The sequence below is a fragment of the Theobroma umbraticum genome, unplaced genomic scaffold (genome assembly GCF_002168275.2).
Source record: "Theobroma umbraticum cultivar Fairchild unplaced genomic scaffold, ASM216827v3 scaffold_67.0, whole genome shotgun sequence".
NCBI classification, from domain to species: domain Eukaryota; kingdom Viridiplantae; phylum Streptophyta; class Magnoliopsida; order Malvales; family Malvaceae; genus Theobroma; species Theobroma umbraticum.
In genome coordinates, this window is record NW_018397262.1 from 3355131 (window position 1) to 3380546 (window position 25416).

Genomic DNA, 25416 nt, shown 5'->3' on the forward strand with positions numbered 1-25416 from the left:
GGAAATTCAAATGGGTTGAAGTCAAATCATGCACCAATTTTACTTAAATAGTCACAAAAGAATTATTTTAATTAGTTGACATATCGTATTATTATTATTATTATCTTTTTCAAGAAAGTTATCGTATTATTATTATCTACTCAATAAGAATTCATCTACAATCACTATTTAAGTTTAATGGTTGATTTTAAAATATCAAATAAAATAAAAATATCTATACTAGTAGGATGACTTGACTACTATTTCAATTTCCTTCAATTAGAGTCCCTTTAGATAATTTCTTTTTCTTTCTTTCATCGATTGCAAGTCATTTTAGGAGAAACAGTTCTTTTCTTTTAATCTCCCATCCATCCAAAATGGTATTTTTGGTCTCCCTCTTTGAATATTTTAAATATTTTTAAACTTTTCTTCGATGGTAATCATAATATCAATTTGAAACTAAACTTGATGAAGACAAACATTTACAACTAAAAAAAAAAAAAGTCCATAATCAATCTTTTTGGCAATGCTTGAATCACTTGCGTAACGTGATAGTCATCGCTACTCCAACGTCTACATCAACCACTGAATTAAAGGCTCCTTAGGGATCTAGATTCGGATCACGTCAAGCAAGCAAGGTGCCAACATATGTTTACATGTGGGCTTGACCGACGGCATTTGTACATGTATTTCAGCATGAAATTTCCTGTCATGTGCGAATCAAATAAGCTTACTTTTGACCCAATCAATTTTTTATTTTACAATTTTCAATCAATTTTAATTTGGTCCTTCTAGACTGCTCAGAACTTAGAACATATAACGGTCAAACAATCTCATCTTTAATCTTTTCAAAGCTTTTAAGCCATTAAACTTCCAACCTACCCTGTACGAGTTTCTGTAAGTTCTTCTCTTACTTTCTTCCTTTGCTATCTTATTTTCCTCTATATAAGTGAATCCCATTAAAACCACCCAAATCAAACAGCGAAAACCCTCTATAGCAGTTATTTGGAGTGCCCGAACTGTTTGATTCGAGCTATATAACAATTCGACGTTACAACACTTGCTAGCTAAGCTAATCTCAAATGGCAAGTGGAAGAGAGCCAATGAAGGTTGTGATCATCAACACCAAGTATATAGAGACGGATGCTACAAGCTTTAAGTCCGTGGTACAAGAGCTGACAGGCAAAGATGCAATAGTTATGAGCAATCCATCAAAGCCGAAAAGCCGTTTTTATAAAGAGCAGATCAATAAGAGGGAAGAAAAAGAAGGGATTCCGGCAGCTGGGGTTGGAAGTTCTAGAGGCGGTTCGATTTTGATGAAGAATTTGTCGTTCAAGGAATTTGATAGGTTGCTAAAGGAGATGCCTCCGGTGGATGATCTGTTATGGAATATGGACTGAATAGAGTTCAATTTCATGGGGGCCTAAATTAGTTGGAATGGCTGCTATATTATATGCTGGGATGCAACCATTCTAATCATGGATTTTAGGTACTCCTTTTATATTCATTCATTGTTTTTGTTTCTAGCATATGTGTATTATAGAATTATTTGATTAGCATACTATATATCTTGTTCTCTCTTTCTTTCTTTTCTGCCCTTTGCCATCTGATAGATATGAGGCTTCAGCTCCCCATTGTTCCCTATGCATCATTGATGAAGAAAAGTTGTGTTAATCTCAAAATTTCTTCATCATGGTTAAGTTGGAAGCCATTTTGACTGTGATTTCTTTGAGATCTTTCCCAATCTGATAAATGACAGTTGTTCATCAGCTCAACTGGGGCGGTTGTCTGTAGTCCTGAGTAATGAATGATTAAACAGTAAAAGGTGAAGCTGTAAACTAGCTTAAAGAGCTAAAAGAGTCTTAGCAAATTAAGGCAGGCAAAGACAGCATTGGGCAGAGCTTATCATTTGCAAAATACAAATACAATAGTTTTAATTTGCTTTGGGTTTCCTTCTGTCGTACATGGAAAGTTGATAGAAAGCGAAGCTTATGTCTCACTGTCGCAAAAGCCGTGAAGATTTTTAGCCAGAAATCTTCTTGTAGGAAAAAGAAAGACGAGGAAAGCTTTTCGCTGTGACTTCATGGTTACTTGTTCAACCAGTGCTCATAACAAGCAAGAGCTAAAATGTTTGAAACATGGATGGATCTATCTGGAAGTAGAGGCTAAGACTCTATTAGTTTGTTGTTTCCTGAGGCTTCCTTTGTTGACCAGAAAGGAAGAAAGTTTTGAAATGTTTAATTGCATTGCCATCGCTCTCGATATAACCGATATCTCCAATATGGTTTGTCCTACATAAACCACTTCCCTGTATGCTTAATTAGTCGTTTATCTCCTTGGATTTTTTTTCAAAGATTTATATATATACGGCACCCAAAGATTATATATATATATTTTGAAGATCAAAGACAAAACAACTAGATTAGAAACACGAGAGTTAATTGCTGACAAAATGCTTGACAAGTACTTAAATTATTTCAAAAAGATCTCAAATAAGTATTTTTTTTTTGTGTATAATGAAATTTTTATATTTTTATTTAAAATAAATAAATCTTAATTATAATTAATAATTAACTAATTATCATTAATCAAAACATCCCTTGTCCGGATGGAGCTAGAGCATTTTCAAAGGGGGGCCAAATAGAAAGACACATTAAATAGTTAAAGAGAACATTATATATAATTCAATTATCAATCATCTAAAAGATTAAATAAAATTTAAAATATATTAGACATATAAAAAAATACACATTAACAAGAATGATAATTATATATATATATATATATATGACTGAATGAAATTATAAAATGAGTTTTTCTCACTCTTTGGATACAAGAGTAGAAGAGAAACTAATTTTTCAAATTCAAATAAACTGCTGTTTTATTTTGTATGTTTTAACTCTCTCTTATTTTCTATTTACTTCTTAAATTGTTAATTAATATATTGGGTTGTTGGATTCAATTATTGGGATATAATATGTTATGATGGGTTATTACGTTGAATTGTTAAGATATAATATGTTATGATAAGTTTAGATTTATATTAAAACTTAATAGATTTGGATTAGTAGACTCATTTTAAAAAAAAAAAATTGATAAGCTTAACATATTAGTTTAGAATTTATTTGCTGGGTTTAACTAGCAATATGCTAACCATAATTATTCTAATTTTATCAAACAATTTGAAGAATAAAACTAATTATTAATAAAAAATTATTTTGAGAGTCATTAAAAATATATATAATAAATAAAATTGTATTGAAAGAAATACAATTATTTTATTTTATCAATTTGTATGTATATCATTATTATTTAAAGTTTGCAACATACACGGTAAAATGCAATGGTTATTTTAAACAAAAAAATGATATATTGATAAAATTCTAAGCAACAGTGTAACACTATAACTTTTATTTGAGAATTACATAATAATTTATTTATTTTTAAAGATTAAAATTATAAAAAAAAATAAAATTCATATAACAGAAAAAAAAACATGATAAGCAGAAAATAAAATTTACATATGATATAATAAAAAATTAAAAAAATATATTTGACGGTTCATAGAAATTTATGAAAAAAAAAATCTATAGAGATTTAGAGCATATAAGTAAATAGAATATAAATAAATAAATAAAAAATAATAATAATACTATAAATTGAAAGAAAAAATTTAAAAAATATTTTAAAATTAAGTCAAGCATATAAAATTATTTTGTTATTCTTTATTTATATTAATTATTAAATAAAAAATTATTTTGAGAGGCCATTAAAGAAATTTATAAAAAATTTAAAAAAATTTAAATTTTGGAGGAGCCATGCCCCTCTCATCCTATAAAAAGAGGCTTTGCTCTTCTTTTTTATCATTTTATATTCATATGACGTTGATATGATATTAACATAACGTTGATAAGAATAGTGAAAATGATATATGATTATAGATGATAATGTGATACAATTCAAATATTTATCGTTAAATATTAGGTCTTAATTCTTTTTAAATGTCGGGAGTTTGATTTTCATCTCGTACTTGAATTAATTTGTACTATTAAGGAATAAAGATGGCAATGTTTAGCATTACTGTGGTATATTATGTAAATACATTTTAACCTAAAAAACAAATTTATATTCAATTGATTCCATCAATGCAGGTAGGGCCCCTAATAATTGGGAGGCCCAATTTCATGCTATCGGTCCGATTGTGTCCTGATCGAATCCTTATATCTTCTCTTCTAGGCATGACGGGCTTTCGCTCCGAGTAGTGACACCAAACTTGTTTAGTGGGAAAGATTTTCTTTGAAAAAAGAGTGTATTAAATTAACTATTTAACAAATATATATTACATTTTCTTAGACCCAAAATTTTCATTTGATTGGATGGATGTTTTATTTTGACAGAGTTAACGGCATTTTCATCTTATAAGAAAGATGAAGAGGAAAGTATTGAAACGTATCAAATTTTGATATTTTCATGTGTTATTTTAAATTTAATGATACATAAATATATTTACAAATATCTTGTTATGCGTCACCATCTTCTCTATTCAACTATGTTTCCAGTGTTTGAATTTAGCATGCTTCTGTGACATAGACAAATTGAACTATGTACCCAAGAAAGATAGACAAGTTTAACTTTTATAAGTTGAAAGGCACTTTGGAACTTCATTTGTGATTCATCCATGGATGTATCACAAGTGAGTTTAGAATGATTAACAATCTGTTATTAAAATAATTAAAACTTACATTAATAAATTAATAATATCAATGAGAGATTGACTCCTCACAGTAAGTAGGTTGAAATCCAAAACCACCATAACTCTTCTCTGATGTCAATACCCTAGTTTTGAATATACAACTACATATCTCCAAATAGGACAAAATTTGGCCTAAGTTATGGGAGGAAGCAACCTATAAAATATCACTCGTTCCCTCTTATTCTCCACGAGAACACCTGCAAGGATAGTAGGTTAACTAGGTTAGGTTACATTAGACAAAGAGATCACCTATTGGAGCCCAACACTGCACCATCCGTAACCAATTGGGTGAACCAAATTCCAGCTTCCAATCAACAGTTTCTTCATAAAAAATCCATACTTGATAATAATAATAATAATATTTTAAGTAAGGACACCTTATCACTCCTCTAGAGTTCTGCTCTGCCTAGATGGATGGGGAATCAATAAATAAATTTTAGAGATGGGGAAGAAGCCTAACCAAAGACATGAGTCAGAGAGTCCGGATTTGGGTCAACCAATCGAACGGACTGATACGTTATCATGGTCCACCCTCCCTGCTGCTGCAGTCGTCGACACAATCATCCATCTTAATGGGCCATTCCCGCCTCTCTTTTCTGACAATAATGGTTACCAACTTTTGTCCATGGCGTTTGAATTGACGCGCCATGGGAAGGGCGTGGGAACAAAAAAAAGAATGCTTGTTGAAGGAAGTAAACCTGATGGTTGGGGCGGTGATGATTGATTCTTTTCTCGTCTACCACTCCACCCTTTTTCCCTCATAATCCCTTTCTTCCCCATATCATCTTCCTCATTATGTGTATCCCAATCCTTAAACACCAATTAATACTACTTGTTATGTCACAAATACACATTATTATTATTATTATTAAGAGAAATATTAAATCATTTCAATACGCAATAGTAAGATAAAATAATCTCATTTTTTGTATTAATTCAATTAATTTTTTTTAATTTCAATTTAATTGGTATGTGACAAATTTATCTGTCTTTGTGTGTAAAAGTTTCCGTCCATATGCCGAAAGAGACCAAAAATAAATTAAAAAAAAAAAAGCAAATGCGTGTACGTGGATATTAAGATATATGAAAAAGAAAATGAAAGTTTTAGTAAATAAAAAAAAGAAAATAAAAAGAAAAAAAAATCTCTCTCTCTCTCTCTTTCTGAGAGAAAGTTCTGATTATGTTTCTATTCTCGTTAACAAAATCCCTCCTTTCTCCTTATTTTCTCTCTCTTTCTTTTTCTCTTTTTTAAGGCTCCAATTTCACTTGTCAATTTCCTTTCAGGACATCAAGGTCAGTTCTTTCCATCTCTCAATTTTAGTTCTATTTTATATTTTTGTTTGCTTCGATTCTTTTTAATGTTCAAAGGCTTACGTTTTGTTTTGGTTAGCTTTGTGTTTTTTTTTTTCTTATGGAAGTAATCTGTTTTTCGAAATGATTTTACTTTGTCTTTTCAATTCTTAATGTGTTTTTGGGTTTGGGGCTCAATTATAGGTATGGCAATGTTTCTGAATGGAATACTGTGGCCAATTCAATATGAAAAAATTGGACTTGGTAAGTTCGTTTCTTTCAGGAATGCAAAAGTTAGGGTTTCTTTTGTGGAATTTCGGTTGCTAAATTTGCATTATGGAATTATTTTTTAGCTATTAATTTAGATTTCTATGTTTGATTCTTAGCTTCTTTTTTTTTTTTTTTTTTTTTTTTTTTTTTATCTTTGGCATTTGCAGGACTCTCGGGGCATGGAGTTATATAGTGAATTGTTGACAATTTGGATTAGAATTTGCTTTTGCCGGTTTGTGTTTAGTTATGATGTAAAACTATGAATTAGGGTTTTATGCGTTACATGATTCTTTCTGGATGATGTGTCTTTTTTTTTTATTAAACCAAATAGTCAAAACCAAATGTGTAGTTATTTTGGTTGGTTTTGGAGAGTTTGAAGTATAATCAAATAGTAAGAGGAAGAAGAAGAAGAACGATTTTCACAGCACGAGTTTGAGATATTTTTGATGGGTAATAAGCTGGTAAGGAGAAAGCAAGTGGTGGATGAGAGGTATACACGACCACAAGGGTTGTATGTTCATAAAGATGTGGACACTAAGAAGCTAAGAAAGCTGATACTTGAATCAAAGCTTGCACCATGTTATCCAGGGGATGAAGAGTGCTGTTGTGATCTTGAAGAATGCCCAATTTGCTTCTTGGTTTGTATTTATTTCATTTGCTTTCTTGTTATGTTTTCCAGTCCAATTGTAAATTATAAACTCTTTCATCCTTTTGCTTTATCAGTAACTGCATATTTGGGAGCCTACTTTGTGCACTTCTGTACTGGCTTTTTGTTGAATGTTACTTCATGTGTAATTATTTTTTAAAATTAGTTGTCGTTGAATGTAATGCCTTCTGATTACCTCAATATGATTTTTTGTTCATTGTATTTTAGTATTATCCGAGTCTCAACAGATCAAGATGTTGCATGAAAAGTATCTGCACAGGTAAACTAACAATGAATTTTCTGATTGATACTTGGTGGTATTGCCATTTGCACGAAATTTTGACACATTTTATTTGCACCAGAGTGTTTTCTGCAGATGAAGAATCCTAATTCAACCCGTCCTACCCAGTATCCTTCATATTTATGAAGTTAACTGTAGAACTTGTATTCTGATCGGTTCCTATGTACTTGTATTCCAATGTTTGCATTCCTTGACATTTTGAGGTGTCCTTTCTGCAAAACCTCAAACTATGCTGTGGAGTATCGAGGTGTGAAAACAAAGGAGGAAAAAGGGATAGAGCAAATTGTAAGCCTACCCTCTCTCTCCCAAACAAAAAAAATATAGTGTAAATGGTTTTCTTTAGATAGAAAATGAAAGTAATAGTTGTTTTCTCTATTTAATTTTTGCAGGAAGAACAACGTGTCATAGAAGCACAAATTAGAATGAGGCAGCAGGAACTTCAGGATGAAGAAGAGAGAATGCAGAAAAGACAAGAATTGAGTTCTTCAAGCACTGCTGTTGCACCAGGGGAAGTTCAATACAGTTCAGTTGCAGGTATCAATTCATTGCAATTCTGTTTTTTTTTTCCTGTGTATTGATATCTCATTTCCTTTGACATTGTTCTACCTTGAAATTTTTCCCCCTTAATTTTGCTTGTTGTCTGCAGCTCAATCCTCTGGTGAGGAGGAAATAGTTTCTTCTCAAGATTTGCAGGCTGCCTCGATGATTAGACAACCTTCACATCCTAGGGCAAACAGGTAGGCAGAGTTTTAGGTTGCTTTTCTTCCTCGGATAGAATTGCCGGTTCATATGTTAAGAGAAAAAAGTGCTTAGAGCACAATTGCTAGTTCTTATCAGTGTGATTTTTCTATTTTTGACTTAAATCTCAGAACTCTTGTCATAAGATTGGTCTTTGTGTTTCCATTTCAAGTTGTGTGTGTGGTCAGAGTAAAAAGTATGTTTATGCAAGATTTGTTAAGGAGATTTTCGTTCATACTCCATCCACATCTGTGACTATGATATTTGTTCTGGAGTTGAAATGACATGGTAAAATTGCACTGAAGGAGGAAATGTGGAAGCAGATATGAAGGTGAGTGTATAGTTGAAAGCTATGCTGTAATGATTGCTCATAGTTACCAGTTCAGCTCCAAAGCCATTTCTTGTTTAATGCTTGGTTGAGGACAAAGGACTAATAATTCACCATTTACAAGTGCTTTTGAGATCAAATTATTACACTAGATGTGTGGCATACAAGGAAAGATGAAATTATGAATGAGTGTGTAAAGGAATGAGGGTTACACCCATTGGGGACAGAGTGAGGGAAACCGATTAAATGTGGCTTCAACATGTAAAGAGAACACCTACAGATTCTGTCACATGAACATGTGATTTAATGGAAGATACTCATAAGAGGAAGTTCAAAAAGATATTGACGAAAACTATAAAAGAAGACTTTATTTTACTGAGATCAATGGGGATCTTGTCTTAATTAGAGTGCAGTGGCGGAATATGATCTGTATATTTGACTCTATGTACTGGGAGCTACTTATTTGTTTATTTTTCATTGTTGTACATTTATCTTTTGTGGGGAGGGGGAGGAAAGCAGCTCATCAATCTTAGATGGCACAAAGTGGTCAGTGGATGCACTGAACTTTCTTGACTTGGTGCGAAGAATGATGTAAATCCTTCTTAGTTGGTTATTGAAAGTCCTGTTATCTATACAAATTTTATAGGATAAAGAGGATATAATGTCTGGTTAACTTTTATATTGCTGTGAACCTCTATTTCTGTGGGCATGAAAGAATGATGTCTTTCTGTTGGTTAAAGTTAACTTTTATATTGCTGTGAACCTCTATTTCTGTGGGCATAAAAGAATGATGTCTTTCTGTTGGTTAACTTTTATATCATGTCTGTTGGCGTACATGAATGATGCCAACCATTTGTGGTTTGTTAATGAGGATCCTGTTTTCTATGAAAGAATTATGGGGAATAGAAAAAAATTAACAAAGAAAGATATATCATGTTGGGTACATGTCAACATCTCTCTTATTTGCCTTTTAATGAAAAAGATGAGCAATGTTTTACTTTCCACTGCTCAATTACTACTCTCTCTCTCTGGCCTATACAGGTTTACATGTTGTTGATTTTATGGACTGGGAAGAATTTGATTTAATCTTCTGTCTATAACTTGTATCAAATACTTAAATTGCAGGGATGATGAGTTTGACATAGATCTTGAGGAAATAATGGTCATGGAAGCAATTTGGCAGTCAATTCAGGTAATTTTTTTTTTAAATTTGATGAGATTTGTGTGTGAAACTAATTGCAGAATTTATGTATTTTGCTGCTGTAAGAAAAGTCAATCATGTCATTGCAAACAAGGCGTGCTTTTTAATATTGCTATAATTTCATTGATTTTCTTTTTCTTTTTTGTTGTAGTGGTGAGTTATCTGTATGCTTCCATGTTGACAGAAGCCTTCAGATGAATTGTACTTGATTGGAGCTTCAATATATTCATGTACATTTTTGAGGATAAACTAGATTGAACCTAAGTTATCTTGGTTAAGCAAATGAGCATCACATAGATGTGTTCATGTATTATATTCCTGAGTGGATTATTCGATGACGTCAGAAATACCCTAGTATTAGAGCATCTAATGTGGAATGCCTTTTAATAGATGTGTGAAAGAAATGTCTTAATGGAAGTTTTTTGAAATATGTTTCTGTATTTTGGGAATCCTGGTAAGAACATGAGCTTATTGAGATTACGCTCTATTCAAGTTTGAAATCTCATAAGATTGTTTCCCTGGAAAGGTTAAACTGTTGAAGACCATCTTATTTGTGGGTCTAATCGATGTTGAAATACTGCAGGAGCCACCACTTGTATGAGCTATTATTCTGTGTATTTTAATACATCCCATGAAAAGGATTCTTATTAGTTGATCTTAGTTGGTCTAAGCTTTATGCTAAATTTTCAGTTGATGGATAGCAGGTTCGGAGTTTCTTTGGTTGTTGGTGGACCTGGGCTTAGCAAACTAGTCTATCTGTTTAAGTTTGCTTGATTATCAATTAATGTTAACTGGTCAATTATTATCATTCAATTTTTGTTTTTGTTTTTCTTATGATTTACAATGTTATCATTCGTGGACTAATGAATACGTACTCTTTGGAAAAGGGAAGTAATAATTCTTAGTACTTAGAAGGAATATGTATGTATGTATGTATGTATGTACTTTGACAGGCAGTTGGGGTTGCATTTATTAAAATTTATCATACAATTTTCCATGAGAATGCAGACAGCTTCAGTTATTAGCATTCTATTTCATAATGTCAGTTGAGGGGAAAAATATTACAGAACTCTTCTAGCATTCCTTTTGTTGTGCATGTCTGTTGTAGGTGTCATAACTAGTAGGCCTTTTGGTTGGAATTTATACTTATGAATCTTTTTGCAGAATATAGTTGGAACACCTGTACGATATTATGTTTTAGGATTAATCTTGTTGACCTAGAAATGCTGCTATATTATTGTAAGTAGCATGCCAATAAGTAACCGACAATATTCTATCCTTACTCTTATTTTATTTTCTTTGAAGACTCTTATCCTGACTGGCTTTGAGGTATACCCTTGCTGATCTTTCCTTATTAGTTTTCACTGAGCGGTTGACTAGTTTTTGTGGTATTGCCTTATCAAAGTGTCTATGATTGGTGTTACTTATCAAATATGAGTTTGCTGAGAATAAATCACTCATCAATTTGTCATCCAAAGGCTTTTCAGCAACTAATTATCTTGGCTTATTTTGGCTGTTATCATTTTACTTTTCCGTGTTCCTTGATCAAGGAGTTACATTAGGCATATAGAGAAGATAATTGGAAGTGTAATTTGGTAAAGTTAAATGTTGCCAACATGTTGACAAGGCATCTTTGGCATTTGGTATGAGTTGGTCATGATTGTGCCCGTATGGATAAACTACTTTGTGGTTGACTCTGATGCATACTGGGAAAAAATACCCAAAAAGAAAAAGATCTTGATTATTTATCCCTGTCACATGAGAGGTATTAAAGTAGAGTATAATTAATGTTAGCCAATTGTTGGTTTAAGGAAGTTTTATTTGCTATGTAAGGATCAAGGAGATTCTAAGCATTTGTTTTTTTTAAGATATCAATTGGTATCAGAATATTTTTTGTGGTATGTTTTCAATTTCAAATTTCTATTTTGCCAATGGATACTATTTAACACAAAGTTGAAAGTATTTTCTGGGTGGATAAATGAACTTTTCTCAGATATGGAGATTGTGGATGATGGTGTAGGGGATTACTCAAGTGTGTGAGGAAATCCTTGCTGTTTCTCTTTTTGATATCTTGATTTGGAGTCTGGCTAAGTTTCCAATTCTTTGTAATATGTTTGTTTTGTTTCTGGGGAGGTCCATCTTTTGAATTATTAATTTGAAGGACTATCTGCGACAATATGCTTGAAGAATTTCCCTTCTGGAACTGTTCTTTGATTTTGTGTGGCTTCCTTCTTTGTGAGTTCAGTTCTGTATAGTTGTGTTTGTTCTGTTGTGTTCTGTTGGCAGACTGAAATAAGTTGCTTATCTCTCTCATCCATAGTGTATTGCCTCTAGTTATTGGGTTCAGCACTGATTTCAGTTTGAGATGATGGCCAGAAAATGTTATTCTTATAGCACCTAAGTGTCTATTGCACTAGCATGCCTTGGATGGCAAGAATTTCATGAGAATTGAGTTAACAGGAAAAGATGAAATGTGGAGACATTGTAATGTATTGTAATTTTTCAAATTGAGTTATTTGTATAGAATCTCTATTTTACCTGACTGTATTACATACTGACTTGCATTGACTTTGAATTGAACTGATACAGGAGAACAGCAGACAGAGAAATTCTAACTATGGAGATGCTGCTGCATCATCAGTACAATATGTTTCAGGAGATCGCTATATCTCACCAGCAATGACCACAGTGGCTGGTTCATCAACATCTCCTTCTGGTGGTCTTGCTTGTGCAATTGCTGCACTTGCTGAGCGTCAGCAGATGAGTGGAGAATCTTCTCTCAACCATAATGGAGATATACTATCAATCAATATGCTTCGCAGTGGCAGCAGGTTATATAACAGGGGGGACCGAGTTGTTGAGAACTATCCTCCTGCAGAGAGCCCGGTTGACATGCCAGCTGATGGTGGGATGACACCAGCAAGAGATGAAGGGGAATGGGGTGTAGATCATGGATCAGAGGAAGCTGAGGCAGGGACTAGCTATGCAAGCTCTGATGTGACAGAGGATGCTGGGGGGATCTGTGCAATATCTCAACAAGATGATATTAGGGGCAGCTTTCATAATGTCCCTGGACCCATTGTTCCAGAAAGTTACGAGGAGCAGATGATGCTGGCGATGGCTGTATCTCTGGCTGAAGCTAGAGCTATGACTAGTGGCCCTGGAGTTTCATGGCAATAGTTTTATGGCAAAGCTACCAGTGGTGGTCTTTCGTGAACAGATGATGCTGGCCATGGCTGTTAGCTAGGTGAGTCTCGAGCTGGGGCAAAGTGCACAAGTAGCTCCATGCAACCAGTTTAAAGCTCAAGGTAGTGATGATCCTTTCTCTTCCTCACACTATTATCACTCCATATATAGATGTTAAAAAGTTAAAGCAGATTTCTAGCAAATGAAAGGTTGTTTGTTTCTCCTATTCATAATATTTTGGATCCCCATTGCCAGTTTGATTTCATTTGTCAGCTTGTTCATATCCCTAGAACAAAATCATATTATGATACTTTCTTTATTATTATTATTTAGCTTTCTTGCATGTTTCAAATGAAAACAAGCCTTTGTAAGAACCAAGTTATCGGCGACTATGGGTGATAGAAAGAAATTGTTGAAAGACTCTTCTACAGTACCTTTGTAAGCCGTCATTCTTACAATTGGTTGCCAGAACTGTTTAAGCACAAGAAGACTGCTGAAGCCAAATTTAGGAGTTGCTGAATGTATTCAAGTCTCATAAGTTAGTTGGATTTAGGAAGACAACTTGCATTTCCAGGATATTGTTCATGTCCTGTATTAGCATCAAAATTTAAACCAAAGACTATACAAGCACTTCATCCTTCAATCCCCAGTTTTTGATGAGCATCCTCTTGATGCTGTCCCCTGCAATCTTGTTTAAACCTTGAAGTCCGCATCCTCACAGCCTCCTTAGCACGTTGAGAATTGCTGAATTGGTGCTGGCCTTTGCAGCATGAAGTCTAATTCTCTCCTACCCGAAAAAGTGAATGTAGGTACTCCAGGCTAACCTTAGCGCAACTGTTATTAAAGTTTTGCATTTAAGTCTTTGCGGCACCCACCTTAATTCACTTGACTGATCTGCAACACGTGCATGGATACCACACAACTGAAGGATTTGCACCCCAACCAAGTGTAATTGCGAGTGATGAATAAGTGAGTAATCACAGGTTGCCATTCCTCATCACAGAAAACACAGTTTGTGTTAATAGAGGGAATACCCAATGAGCTGATTCTCTGCTTAGTAGGAAGCCTGTCTAAGAATAACCATCCAAGAGATAATGCATGTCTAGGAATATGATAATCTAAACAACGCTGTGCCATTCTACTTTCTCCTGCTTGTGCTTGATTTCATCCCAAGGTCTGGCTGCACAACACTTGGTGAGCAGAATTAACCAAAATGGTCTCCCCATTCTAGGCTGCCTGACAAAGGAAAGGGCAGTAATCCTTAATTTAAGCAATTTCTTCCATACCCCAGCTGTGATGTGAGGGGGTTGGGGTTGCCACAAGGTCCTACCCTTGAGAACCATGGTCAGTATCCAAGCAATCCAGATAGAGCCCGTGTGAGTGAGCAGTGCCCAGAATTTTCTGAAAATGCTCGCTGCGTTCCAAGCTTTGAGGTCCTTGATCCCCAAACCTCCTCTTGCACCAGTAGCCAGCTTGTTTAAAGTTTAAGTTACATGCAAAATTGTTGTTTAAGGTTTTGCTTGGTATGGTCAGAAGAATGAAAAGTTGGTAATTGATTTTTGATTCTAATGCTTAGGTTACACAAGCTCCTCTAAGTAGTCCATTCTTTTTCTTTTTCCGTCATTCTTGCCAAGAACAATCTACCTTGTGTCTTCCAACTCATGATCAAAGTGTAGAATTGAATGCCAACCTGAACCATTTCCCGATTTGGATGCATAAGGATCCTTTGGTACATGTTGGAATCAGCTCATTTTCATTTGCAGATTGCCCAAGGGAGGAAATCTCAAAACCATTTTTCATTTTCTTTTTGTCTAATCGAAACATGCAATTGTACATCATGGATGTTAAATTATATTTCTCTCCCAATATGAAACAAACATCAACATCTACTTTCCCAAAGCCAAAATTTGCCAATCATAACCTTTACCTTTTTCTTTCATTCGGTCTTTGTTCCCTCCTATAATTAATTGGGTTATAACATGGGAGAGTCCTGCTTAAATCCCCATTCTCTAACACTTATGATGAACTAGCTCTCTCATTTAGCATCAATGTTTTATTTTTGCAATTGGAAAAAAGATCGATCGGGTATTTGAATTCAGTTTTCTAAATTAAAAATATTATAAAACTATCGATTATTGAATCAAATTTTCAAATATTAACGTTACATATTTAAAAATACACTCAACCATAAAAATTGTCAACTATAGCCTTTACCATATAAGAATTTGAACCAGTCAAGGGGAGTAAATACTTTGCTTCTTCTGTTGAAAGACAATAATTGTATATTCAAAGTACATTGATACATTTAATTGGGGCATAGAGCTACATGAAGATGGTTTTAGGAAAGTGGCCAAAAGCCACCTTCATACACAAATTTAATTGTTGCCACCTCCAAACAAAAAGGGTCAGATTTTACCCTCAAATACTCTACAATGTTTATCCAACCCTTCATCTTTATTTTGGTTCATCATCAATCAAGTCATTGAACTCCTCATTTAATTTCTTGGCCAATTATTAATTAAATACCCTATATGTATATATCACCCTGCAAAACATGTATCTTGTATAATTGAGAGTTATTCTTATATACCCTCACATGTAGGCAGCTTTACTTTAATCAATACTAGCTAGTAAAGCATTCAATTGCAAAACCCTTCTCAATACAAATACTCTTTAGACCATTTGATGACAAAACAAAGTCCTGTTTATATAATAATTTTACATAATATTTTTAAAGCATTGGTGGGCAAAAATCCTTCTTTAATAGAGAAACTTTAAGGTAGCGTTTGGTATGAGGGAAGTGAAAGCACATTTCTCGTAATGTGTCTAATTAAATTACATTGCAGTGTTTATTTTACAATAGACCACTGCAATGTGTGATTGCAGTCCAAAACCAATGTAATCATGTTCCATTGCACTCTGTAATTTTATTAAAAATATTTTTACCTTTTAACTTTATTACTTTATTAAAAACATTTTGTAATGTTATAATTAAAAAAATATTAAAATAAAATATATAATATAAGAATGAGAAATTAAAATAAAATAAAATATAAAACTAAAAATTTAAATAATATAGGTAAAAGAAGTTAAAATAAAATATATAAGATTATTATAAAAATTGAAAATAAAGTTTATGACATTAAAAATATATCTAAGAGATGATATTATATAAAAATTAACAACAAAAAATACAAATATATTAAACTTATATTTTAATAAATAGAGATAATTTTAAAAATTAATATTACATTTCTAACAAAGTTCTTTATAAATCAAATACTACAATATTATTTTTTTATATTACTTTTTATTTTTATATTAATTTTAAAAATTAATATTTTATTTATTTATTTTATAATCACATTATTTATAATTATATTACATTATAAAATACCAAACACTACTTAAATAATGACATTGCTGACAAAACTCTTCCAAAAGAACAAGAACTAGCTTGCAATATCCTTCCAGTTCTAAGTCCAGTATTTATGATTTGATCTCTGATGGTCACCATTGGATCTCGATTCTCCTGTTCCATCACAGTGGTCAACTGTGTGGGCCTTTGACATTAAAATTTTATGAGCTGTTGGGGGTGCTTTAGAGTAGTTGAAACAAATATAAAAAACAATTAAATTTCACATGCAATGTCTCTTTCTAATACAAGGAAAGCTCATCTACTTGCAATGTCACGGGCTATGCCCGTTATTATGAACAGCTTGGCCTCCATTTTCCATTAAATGAAGAGAATATATGAAGGACCACATCGACCTACATTCCTTCTATAATTGAACATGATTACAATAATCATGATTATGAGATTCTAAATTAAAGGAGACAAGAAAAATTCAAAAGCCCTAATTAGATGCTGTTTAGTGGCTACTTTGGACTTGATTATCATGATTTTGACCCCTACTAATCACTATCTTAATTTCCATTTTTAACAATGAATTTATTAGGGCCAAAGTTGGTTTTTTTCAATCATTTTATTAGTGAAAAAAGATAGTTGTCATGAGCTTGGACTAGGCTATTGGTGATAAGTGGAAGATGGTCATACATTTTATTAGTGAAACATGTTTAAAGACAAAAAGATTCGAATCTCGAAATTTAATCTTTTTTGAGAAATGATTTTAACTTTTAGGTTAAGTGTACCACATCAATAATGGTGTCAACTTGTTTTATTTTTTTGAGGTTAATTATTTGGTAAAATATTTTGTGTAATTAACCAAATGAGATATTGGAAACATAAGTAAGACCCCTTTTATGTATTTCTATTTGTATTACCTTTGTATGAATAAAATCTATAAAAAAATGTATTTATTAATTAAAAAAAATTATTTACAAATTAAAAAATTTATTTTGTCTCTATGGATATAAAATTCGTAACAGTAACATGTGCAACAGTTCGTAATTTTTTTTATTTAGATAAGTTAATGGCATTGAATTCTTTTATTTCCATTTATCTATCTTCTATGTGGGTGTTTGTGTTATGGAAATTGCCTAAGAAATAATAAAGATAAAACCCAAAGAAATTAAACAAATAGAAAAATACAAGAATTTACATAGTTCGGTCTTTTACCTACATCCACGAAGTGAAACTATTCTTTGATTATTGAGAAATTAAAGTATAATAAATTGACCTCTATGACTCTCCAAACCAACTCAATATCCCTTGCACACTCTTTCTTAATAACCTCTGAAAAACACTCACTCAAACCATTTTAGTTCCACCTAGAACAAAAGACAGAGTTACAAGGTGTTCCTTCTCTAGAGCTCTCAAAGTATTACTTTTTCAATTTTAAAGCTTAGAGATCCGCTTTTATAAATATAAAAGTCCAAAGTAGAATATGATTAGGACTCAATGTGGAATAAGAAGTTTAAAACCATACAACTATTTAATATTGTACACAAACAAAAATCCTAATCAAATAAGATCTAGAATTCTAGTCAATCTAAAATTCAACAAATCTTCCACCTTTGACTTGAATTCAAACTCCTTAAACTTCTTCCACCAGTCGCATCCAATTGCAACTTCCTAACTCCATCTGCTTTTAAACACTTTGAACAACTCTCAAAGCACAAGACTTTTCAAATCATTGGCCTTTATAATTACCACGACTACACATACCTAATCAAGTATGGTCCAACACTCGATTCCACAAAACGACCAATGCACTTGTGTAGCCGTCAAGTCAATGTCACTAATTGACTTCGGAAAAGGACATCGACAACCCTTCCAATTCACCATTGGAAAGATTTTTCGTCCTTTCACCATCGTCTACACCATGAGAACCTTTCATCACCTCTTCGGTAAATAAAATCTCACTTTGGTAGCTACCATCTCTTGTGCACTGTTCTCATCCCTTCGAGGTCTCACATTCTAGACAATATAAGCCATTATACAAATTCTCCCTCATCAGGACTATGTCGCCTTTTGTGACTTTTACCACTCCATCACAAGCAGAATATCTATACCCTTTGGAGTCTAACAGGCTCAATGATATTAGATTTTACGCATCTCTGGGACATATGGATATAAAATTCGTAACAGTAACACGCAACAGTTCGTAATTTTTTTTATTTAGATAAGTTAATGGCATTGAATTCTTTTATTTCCATTTATCTATCTTCTATGTGGGTGTTTGTGTTATGGAAATTGCCTAAGAAATAATAAAGATAAAACCCAAAGAAATTAAACAAATAGAAAAATACAAGAATTTACGTGGTTCAGTCTCTTGACTATATCCACGAAGTGAAACTATTTTTCTATTATTGATAAATTAAAGTACAATAAATTAACCTCTATGACTCTCTAAACCAACCCAAGATACCTTGCACACTTTTTCTCAATAACTTTCCAAGAACACGCACCCAAACCACTTTAGCTCCACCTAGAACAAAAGACAGAGTTACAAGGTGTCCTTTCTCTAGAGCTCTCAAAGTACTACTTTTCAATTCTAAAGCTTAGAGGTCTACTTTTATAATATAAAAGTCCAAAGTAGAATGTGATTAGGACTTTATGTGAAATAAGAAGTTTAAAACCATACAACTACTTAATGTTGTACACAAACAAAAATTTTAATTAAATAAAATCTAGAATTCTAATCAACCTAAAACTCAACAATTTGCATCTGGCATTAACATGCAAAAAAAATTAATTTTCTATTCAATTTTGCTCCCCTTCTTTTACTTGCCTTTTTTCTCCTTCCTTTTTCTTATTCTCTTACCCTTTCTTCTCTTCTCCTTTTCCTCATCTCTGGACCACCGCCCAAGCTCACATATGCTTTTTGTTAATCATCAATTCGAAATTTTAAAATTTTTTAAGTTGAATAAAAAGAAAAAAGTATCAATTAAGATTTCATTTAATTGATATTTTTATTTTTAAAAAATAATAACATAATAAGTAAAAAATAAAATAATGAAAAACAAATAGCAAATAGTAAAAAATAAAAACTAAATGGAATATAAGGAATAAAATAGAAAAAAAATTAACTTGTTTGTTGGGAAGTTATTTCTACTTTTGATTTCTAGCCAAATCAAAGAGTAAAAAAATCAAGCACTTGAGCATTCAACTCGATAGCAATTTTCTTTCTGTTTAGAGAGTCGAGATTGTGTATTTTTATGTTCAAAAATTAAAAAAATACCCTAATAGTTGAAATTTGGATATAGATTTATACTCTAAATTGTAGCACTTTTTTTTTTGTCTTATTCCCACAATGACAAAAATATATGTATAATACACATTACTTTATCAATACAATTTTGATTAAAACAATAAATGTCTAACTCAATCTCTTGTTGATATGGACTACACACAGCATCACCATTGGTTACACATGACTTTCTTTAAAAGGGGACCAAATTTGGGCAAATAGAACAAATTAAGAAAGTGCTCTTGGATATTTTAGTACGTAAAATTTTGATGAGATTATAATTACAAGTAGAGAAATTCTAATTATAATTAATTAACTTTTTTATATATCTCATATTACATTTATAGAAGAAATTAATAAACAAATCAACAAATTAAGTGAATTGATATAAATTTAAACTAAATCTACAATGAAACAAGATCTGATTAACTTTACCATGCAAATTAATTAATTAATGTTACTGAATTGATACAATTAATTTAATGCACATCAAAGACTTTTTACGAATGAAGTAAGTGCTAATGATAAGTATCCATCTACTCTTGATAATAATAATAAAAAAACAAACCCAAAACTAATCTTGACCTAAACAAATGAAAGCATACATTATGATATGTAATTGATAGAGTAATTAAAGACAATTTACTCATCAATTTACTTTGTACTTAATTCAATTCTTTTCATAGTTTCATATAATAAAAAGTGTCTAGATACAATAAAATTAAAAAAATTAAAATTAAATGCGACAATTCTTGCTATATTTAAATTTTCACCTAACATATAGCATCATTTAGTATGTGTTTCATAATAATAATGGAATATCATATGTTGTGGCATTTATGAAGTGAATGTAGTTGCATGCACTTCCGGGTGCTACATCACTCATCATAAATGCCTACTTTTCTTCTTTGCTCCCATTTTTCCCTCCTTTTTATTCTTCAAAATATATATTTGAAAAAGTAATATTTGAATGCATAACACACAAAAAAGAAAAATTTTAAAATTAAAAATATGGCCTTAGATGATGAAAAAAAATTTAATTACAATTTCAATCGAATGTAAATAGTTACTATATTTTAATTATATATTAAAATATATAAATGGACTTCAATTCCAAAGAAAACCATATAGTATATGTTTGTGTAGGAAAGTCGAACAAAAAAAAAACACCTAAGAAAACATAAAAGAAGAAATAAACAAAATTGAATTGCATGGACTTAATGCTTCATAGTCATGCTTCCATATGAGCAACGTATGAGAAAATTGGATTATTTGGAAAATAATTGCCCAAAGACAAAACAATATCAGTACTTTTTTGCACTTTTCTTCAACATGACCCATATATATATATTGAATTATTCATTTGAAATATGTTCCTACTGCTGCTCTTTTTGTCTTCATTTGTTAATTTTATTTGATTTTTATAAATTTTTAAATATTTTATGTTAAAATTTTAATTTTTTTTATAAAATTAACATTTTTTGATTTTTGTAAAAGATTCTTCTAGTAAAAAAAAACGTATTACAATGAGTGAAACGAAATGCACTAGAGGTACTAGAGAGAAAGATTAAAATAATCTCAAGTGTTTTGATGGTAAGTGGTGAAGAATAAGAAATGATGGAGAAAGGGACGAATTGCGATTGATGGAAAGGGCTAAGTAAAGAGAATAATGAAAGTTTTAAGAATAATCTCTACTAAGTATATGATTATTTCTCATTGCCTCCAATCTCTAAGTTTTTCATCATTTTCTTAAGAACAATTGGGAGAACACATCAATTATAAAAAAAAATGTACTTATCATAGAAAAGCATATTAAATAACAATTTATGAGATATTAAGAGAATAATCATACAGTTGGATAATAGATATAAGTTTTGGATGGTGAAGTAGTGACACTTGATATCATGTCACGTGTACTCTATTGTAAAAAAAAAAATAAAACACATGTACTTAAAAAAAAAATGTTAAGCAATTTTTTTTAATTATTTTCATATCAAAACCATCAAGATAAATTCTATAAAACATCTTAAATATAAAGATAATCCATGAACCTTATTACTCGTTTTGAATTATTCTGTTTTTCTACGTGAAAAAACTGTTTCATGTTTTTTTTGTAGTATAATATTTTAAAAAATAATAATTAATAAAAATTAGGTATTTATAATTTATAATTATTATTTTTAGTGTTTAATTAAAAAGAAAAAGAAATATGAGTGCATGCAGAGGAAAATAATAGAAAGAATAAAAAAAAAATCCTTTGAAGATTTGAAAACAGACAAAAAGACAAGAGTTTAAAGAAAATAAGATACTGGCTAGATTTCCAAGACAGTACTAATTTTTGTTTATATAATATATATATATACTAATACTAGTATTACTTCTGCCAATGTTTGACTCAAAATTACACTCTTGTCCTTTTCCTTCCCACATTTTATTAATGGAGTATTGCCACGATCCCATTTTGCAGCTTTAATTCAAACTTTTGAACTCTCTCTCTCTCTCTCTCTCTCCATTTTCTTTCTCTCTTAAGCTTCATTGCTCAAGATAACTCTCTGGGTCATTTGCTTTTTCTCTGTTTTCTCTCCAGTTGAAGTGTTTTTCTTTTCTAGTTCTTCATTGCCTTGCATATTTGAGTTTGACTGAAAGGTTTTCTCATGGTTAAGGTTCCCTTATTCCCACCTAACAGTAGAAGCTAAGCTCTAGCTGTTTTTATCTTTGGTAAGGTAAGATATTAACATCCTTGGCTCTTTCATTTTCTTTTTTCCATCAAAGAGTTTGATGTTTTGATCCAGTGATGAAGCATGCATAGTTTAGCAATCATGTAACATTTGAACCATTTGCATGCCAAAAATCAGAAAGTAAAGAGAGGTTCACTGTCCCAGAAAGGTAGACTCTGAATTTCTTTGCTTTTTGTTTGTTTTCCTAGCTTTGCAAACATGGAATAACTTGTTAAAACAGGGTTGAAGATTCACGTTTTTTTTTTTTAAAGATCAGATCCACCATGATGTTCTACTAGCTAAGCATTGCTGGCTTCTCCTGTAAAATTCTTAGAAGTTTTATTTTTATTTAATGGTTTTTCTTGTTGAGATTATGATTATTTATTGCAAAATGCACTTTCTCAAACTGACCCTTTTTTGATATTGTTGAGTAAATCCTTGACTTCTGATCTGATTTGCAATTCTTCTAATATGCAGAAAATAACTAGGAACGTTGTCTGAATGTCTGCACTATAGGCCAAAATTTTTTCAAACTTAACTTTTGGAATATTTTATTAGCATTAATTTCACCATTATCATCACGCGCGTGGTGGCACGTGACATTGATTTTGACTCCTGTATCCTGAGTTCTTTCTCAAGCATGCATGATCCCTTTTCTTTCTCATCCTTTAATCATACACCACAATTTAGTTGTCAAAGTGCAAATATGCCCTCGTCAATATCTAAGTCTTCGTGTAAGTATTTTTTTTTATGGTTTACTGTCCAGACGTTGATGTTCATATGTAGTGAAAAAGGGTAAAAAAAGAGCTTTTGCACTGCCCTAGAAAGCAAGGGAAACAGCAAAGCAATCTAAGGTGTCAGGGCATAGGGGATTGGAAAAGTGAAAACTATTTTTGGATTTTTGCATTCAGAGTATATGCTTTTTGTTTGATAGTGCCGTGATTATCTGTAGTTTGGTTTGACTGTTGGAGGACCTACTTTTACTCTCTGGCCATTTGATACTTGTAGTCATGACTAAAATTCCAAAGCAGTTAAAGCGTTTACCAGTGTTGAAATTAACCACTTGAGGGTAAATAGTTAACATTAGAATTGGCAGCTAAAAATCTAAGAAGCTTGAATAATTGGTGAGTTTCAATCTAGTTAGTTAGAGAGGTATGCTCACTCTTAAGAAATGAAAACTAGATGGTGGTAATGATAACAATGATATTTGAAATGGCTAAGCATTGTTTTTGGGCCTGTATTCTCCCCAACGCTGCTACTAGTAATAAGGAAAAAAGGGTCATTGTGCAGCCCAAAGTGGGATCTTGAGAAGAAACTTGTCTTGACAGTGGTTTTTATCTCCGGATGGGAGGAACAACTAGAAAAGGTTCAGGATTCAACTCCTCTAACCAAAATATAGGGAATCTTGGGACAAGTGTATTTGACAGTCCAAGAATTTTAAATTGGCATTATTCCAGTGCCATTTGCCTCATTTAAATCAATATTCTATCTGAAGGGTAGAAAACTTGCTAAAAAATTTTTACCCCAGATTTTCAAAGTCAAAAGCCTCACACTTGCCTTCAACTACTGACAAAGGTGATGGCAAACGTGCCCCCATTTTATGGTGTGACACTATAATGAGCTGCCAGTGCCCTCTTCGTAGATATGGTGGGCCAAGTGAGGACTTCTGTAAAGGAAAAAAAGAGTAGCCATTCTAAAACTGCAGATTTGTTAAGTGATTAAATTACCTGCTTTTCATGAACTTAAGAAGATCTTTCAAAAATGCATCCGAGTCCTTGTTTGCTAGGAGTGACTATGCATTGATCTGTGTTAGTCAGGCATTTGACATGCAATATTGAGTGTCATATGTTCTGTTGATTGGCCATTTGACTGGAGGAATTCCAAGCTGGTATCCCTCTTACTATTCCTTTAGAGTTTATGCATATGGTGAATTCTGAAGATGTACACTTTGCGCCAAGTCCTTGCCATATTGCATTCAAGTTCTTGCTTAAATCTTCCAGTTTTTGAGCTTAAAGTCATCATGTAACCAAAGAGGGCATTTCTGAAAGCATGCAAGATGCAGAAGTTGGTTTCTTTCTGTCTATGAAGATTTTCAGCATAATGTTACCAATGCACTTTCTTAGCTCCTAGCTTTCTTGTAAGGTTCTCACTTCTTAGTTTGTTTGTCAGGAAGCTAAAGTTTTAGTCGCCAGGAGATGGATTTTCTGTTATCTGGCAATAAAAGTATTGAATTTGGTTACTAATATAATTGCATATAAGCTAAAGGGTGTGCATATTCAAGAGTTCTGAAAGTAAATTCATATTACCTTGTTTATATCCCCTGAATTTTGTAATTGTATTTATTGCCTAATTTTTCTTTCTTTGGTGCACCTTAAACTCTGCAGGCCACAAGTTTCTGAGTAACTAGTTCCTTTCTGATACAACTTTCAACGTTTAAGTACCAAAATGCCTAGATCAAGGTGAGAATCTAACCTGCTATGGATCAATGAATATATTCCTTCTTCATCTTTTAGTACTTGGAGATTAATCTTATGTTAGATCACTTTCAACTATTTTTCTTTTTTCTAGTCTTAAGATTCTATACCTTTCCAACAGTTAAAACTAGCATGCTTTTGGTTTCAAATACCATTTTTTTCCAAATAGAACTATGCATGTGAGTATAACCATCGTGGCATTCATGCATTTCTAAACAATGATTAGCATTCAAGCAAAAGAGGAAATCAGCTTGTGAATTATCCTAAAAAGAAAAAGGCTTGTGTTACATGTTTACCGGAGGTGATGTTTCTCTTCTTAGTTAAGACTTCATTAACTTCTACGTGATTTGTTATGTAATCTTCTTGTTTTTCTTTATATGAGGTGTAGGAGCTCAGAAATCCCACAAAGACAATCTCCTCGAGGTCCACATCAGCTTAGGTCATCAAGTTCTGATTCAGATCCTCTGCCTCATCGACCAATTACTGACCGTAGTAGTCCCAAGCTAGGCGATCGTCGTTCGCCAAGAGGTGCTCCCCAATCAGATCCACTGAATCAGAAGAAACTTGGCACTCGCATTGCAGACTTAGAATCCCAACTAGGGCAAGCACAAGAAGAGCTAAAGAATCTGAAAGACCAGTTGGCTTCAGCTGAAGCTGCAAAGAAAGAAGCTCAAGAAGAACTGGAAAAGAAGACTAAGAAGCCAAAAGCTCCAGAACCTGTTGAAATCCGGGAAAAGAGTTCTCCATCAAAAACTCTAGATTCTAGGAAAATAGACAGCAGCCTCAGAGATGAAGTTCCTGAAGATAATGAACGAGAAACTGATGTTTTTGAAGTCCCAATGGAAAAAGGAACAATTGAGCCTAAGGTTGAAGTTGACCA

General features: G+C 32.3%; 3 protein-coding genes across 10 annotated transcripts in view; all 3 read left to right on the forward strand.

The window, feature by feature from the left end:
- Positions 1–802: 802 nt before the first annotated feature.
- Positions 803–2366, forward strand: LOC110419522 (VQ motif-containing protein). The gene has a single exon (XM_021432608.2). It carries the CDS (start codon positions 1062–1064, stop codon positions 1377–1379), a length of 318 nt encoding a protein of 105 aa, XP_021288283.1. The 5' UTR covers positions 803–1061; the 3' UTR covers positions 1380–2366.
- A 3462-nt stretch (positions 2367–5828) lies between these two features.
- On the forward strand, positions 5829–13053 carry LOC110419025 (RING/U-box superfamily protein). Its single transcript, XM_021431890.2, has 10 exons — positions 5829–6025; positions 6227–6286; positions 6460–6930; positions 7167–7218; positions 7301–7346; positions 7443–7524; positions 7629–7773; positions 7886–7976; positions 9431–9497; positions 12096–13053. The coding sequence occupies exons 3-10, from the start codon at positions 6739–6741 to the stop codon at positions 12684–12686; spliced, it is 1266 nt and encodes a 421-aa protein (XP_021287565.1). The 5' UTR covers positions 5829–6025; positions 6227–6286; positions 6460–6738; the 3' UTR covers positions 12687–13053.
- An 8748-nt stretch (positions 13054–21801) lies between these two features.
- Positions 21802–25416, forward strand: part of ICR1 (interactor of constitutive active rops 1) — a 4556-nt gene continuing 941 nt past the window's right edge. Inside the window, exons 1-3 of one of the 8 annotated variants that reach the window (XM_021431908.1) lie at positions 21802–22068; positions 24447–24521; positions 24919–25416. The exon at positions 24919–25416 is cut by the window's right edge and continues 941 nt beyond it. In XM_021431908.1, coding sequence (XP_021287583.1) covers positions 24508–24521; positions 24919–25416 — 512 coding nt within the window. In that variant the 5' untranslated portion in view covers positions 21802–22068; positions 24447–24507. Of the gene's footprint in view, positions 22069–22119; positions 22232–24159; positions 24200–24446; positions 24522–24918 lie in introns of those variants that run through there. The other 7 variants (XM_021431912.2, XM_021431910.1, XM_021431914.2 and 4 more) reach the window with 7 other exon arrangements.

Excerpts from the sequence above, each read along its gene's own strand:
- LOC110419522 (XM_021432608.2), top strand. The coding sequence starts at position 1,062 with ATGGCAAGTGGAAGAGAGCCAATGAAGGTTGTGATCATCAACACCAAG.
- LOC110419025 (XM_021431890.2), top strand. The coding sequence starts at position 6,739 with ATGGGTAATAAGCTGGTAAGGAGAAAGCAAGTGGTGGATGAGAGGTAT. Across the intron at positions 7,347-7,442 it reads AATTCAACCCGTCCTACCCA|GTGTCCTTTCTGCAAAACCT; the intron begins GTATCCTTCATA and ends TGACATTTTGAG. Across the intron at positions 7,977-9,430 it reads TCACATCCTAGGGCAAACAG|GGATGATGAGTTTGACATAG; the intron begins GTAGGCAGAGTT and ends CTTAAATTGCAG.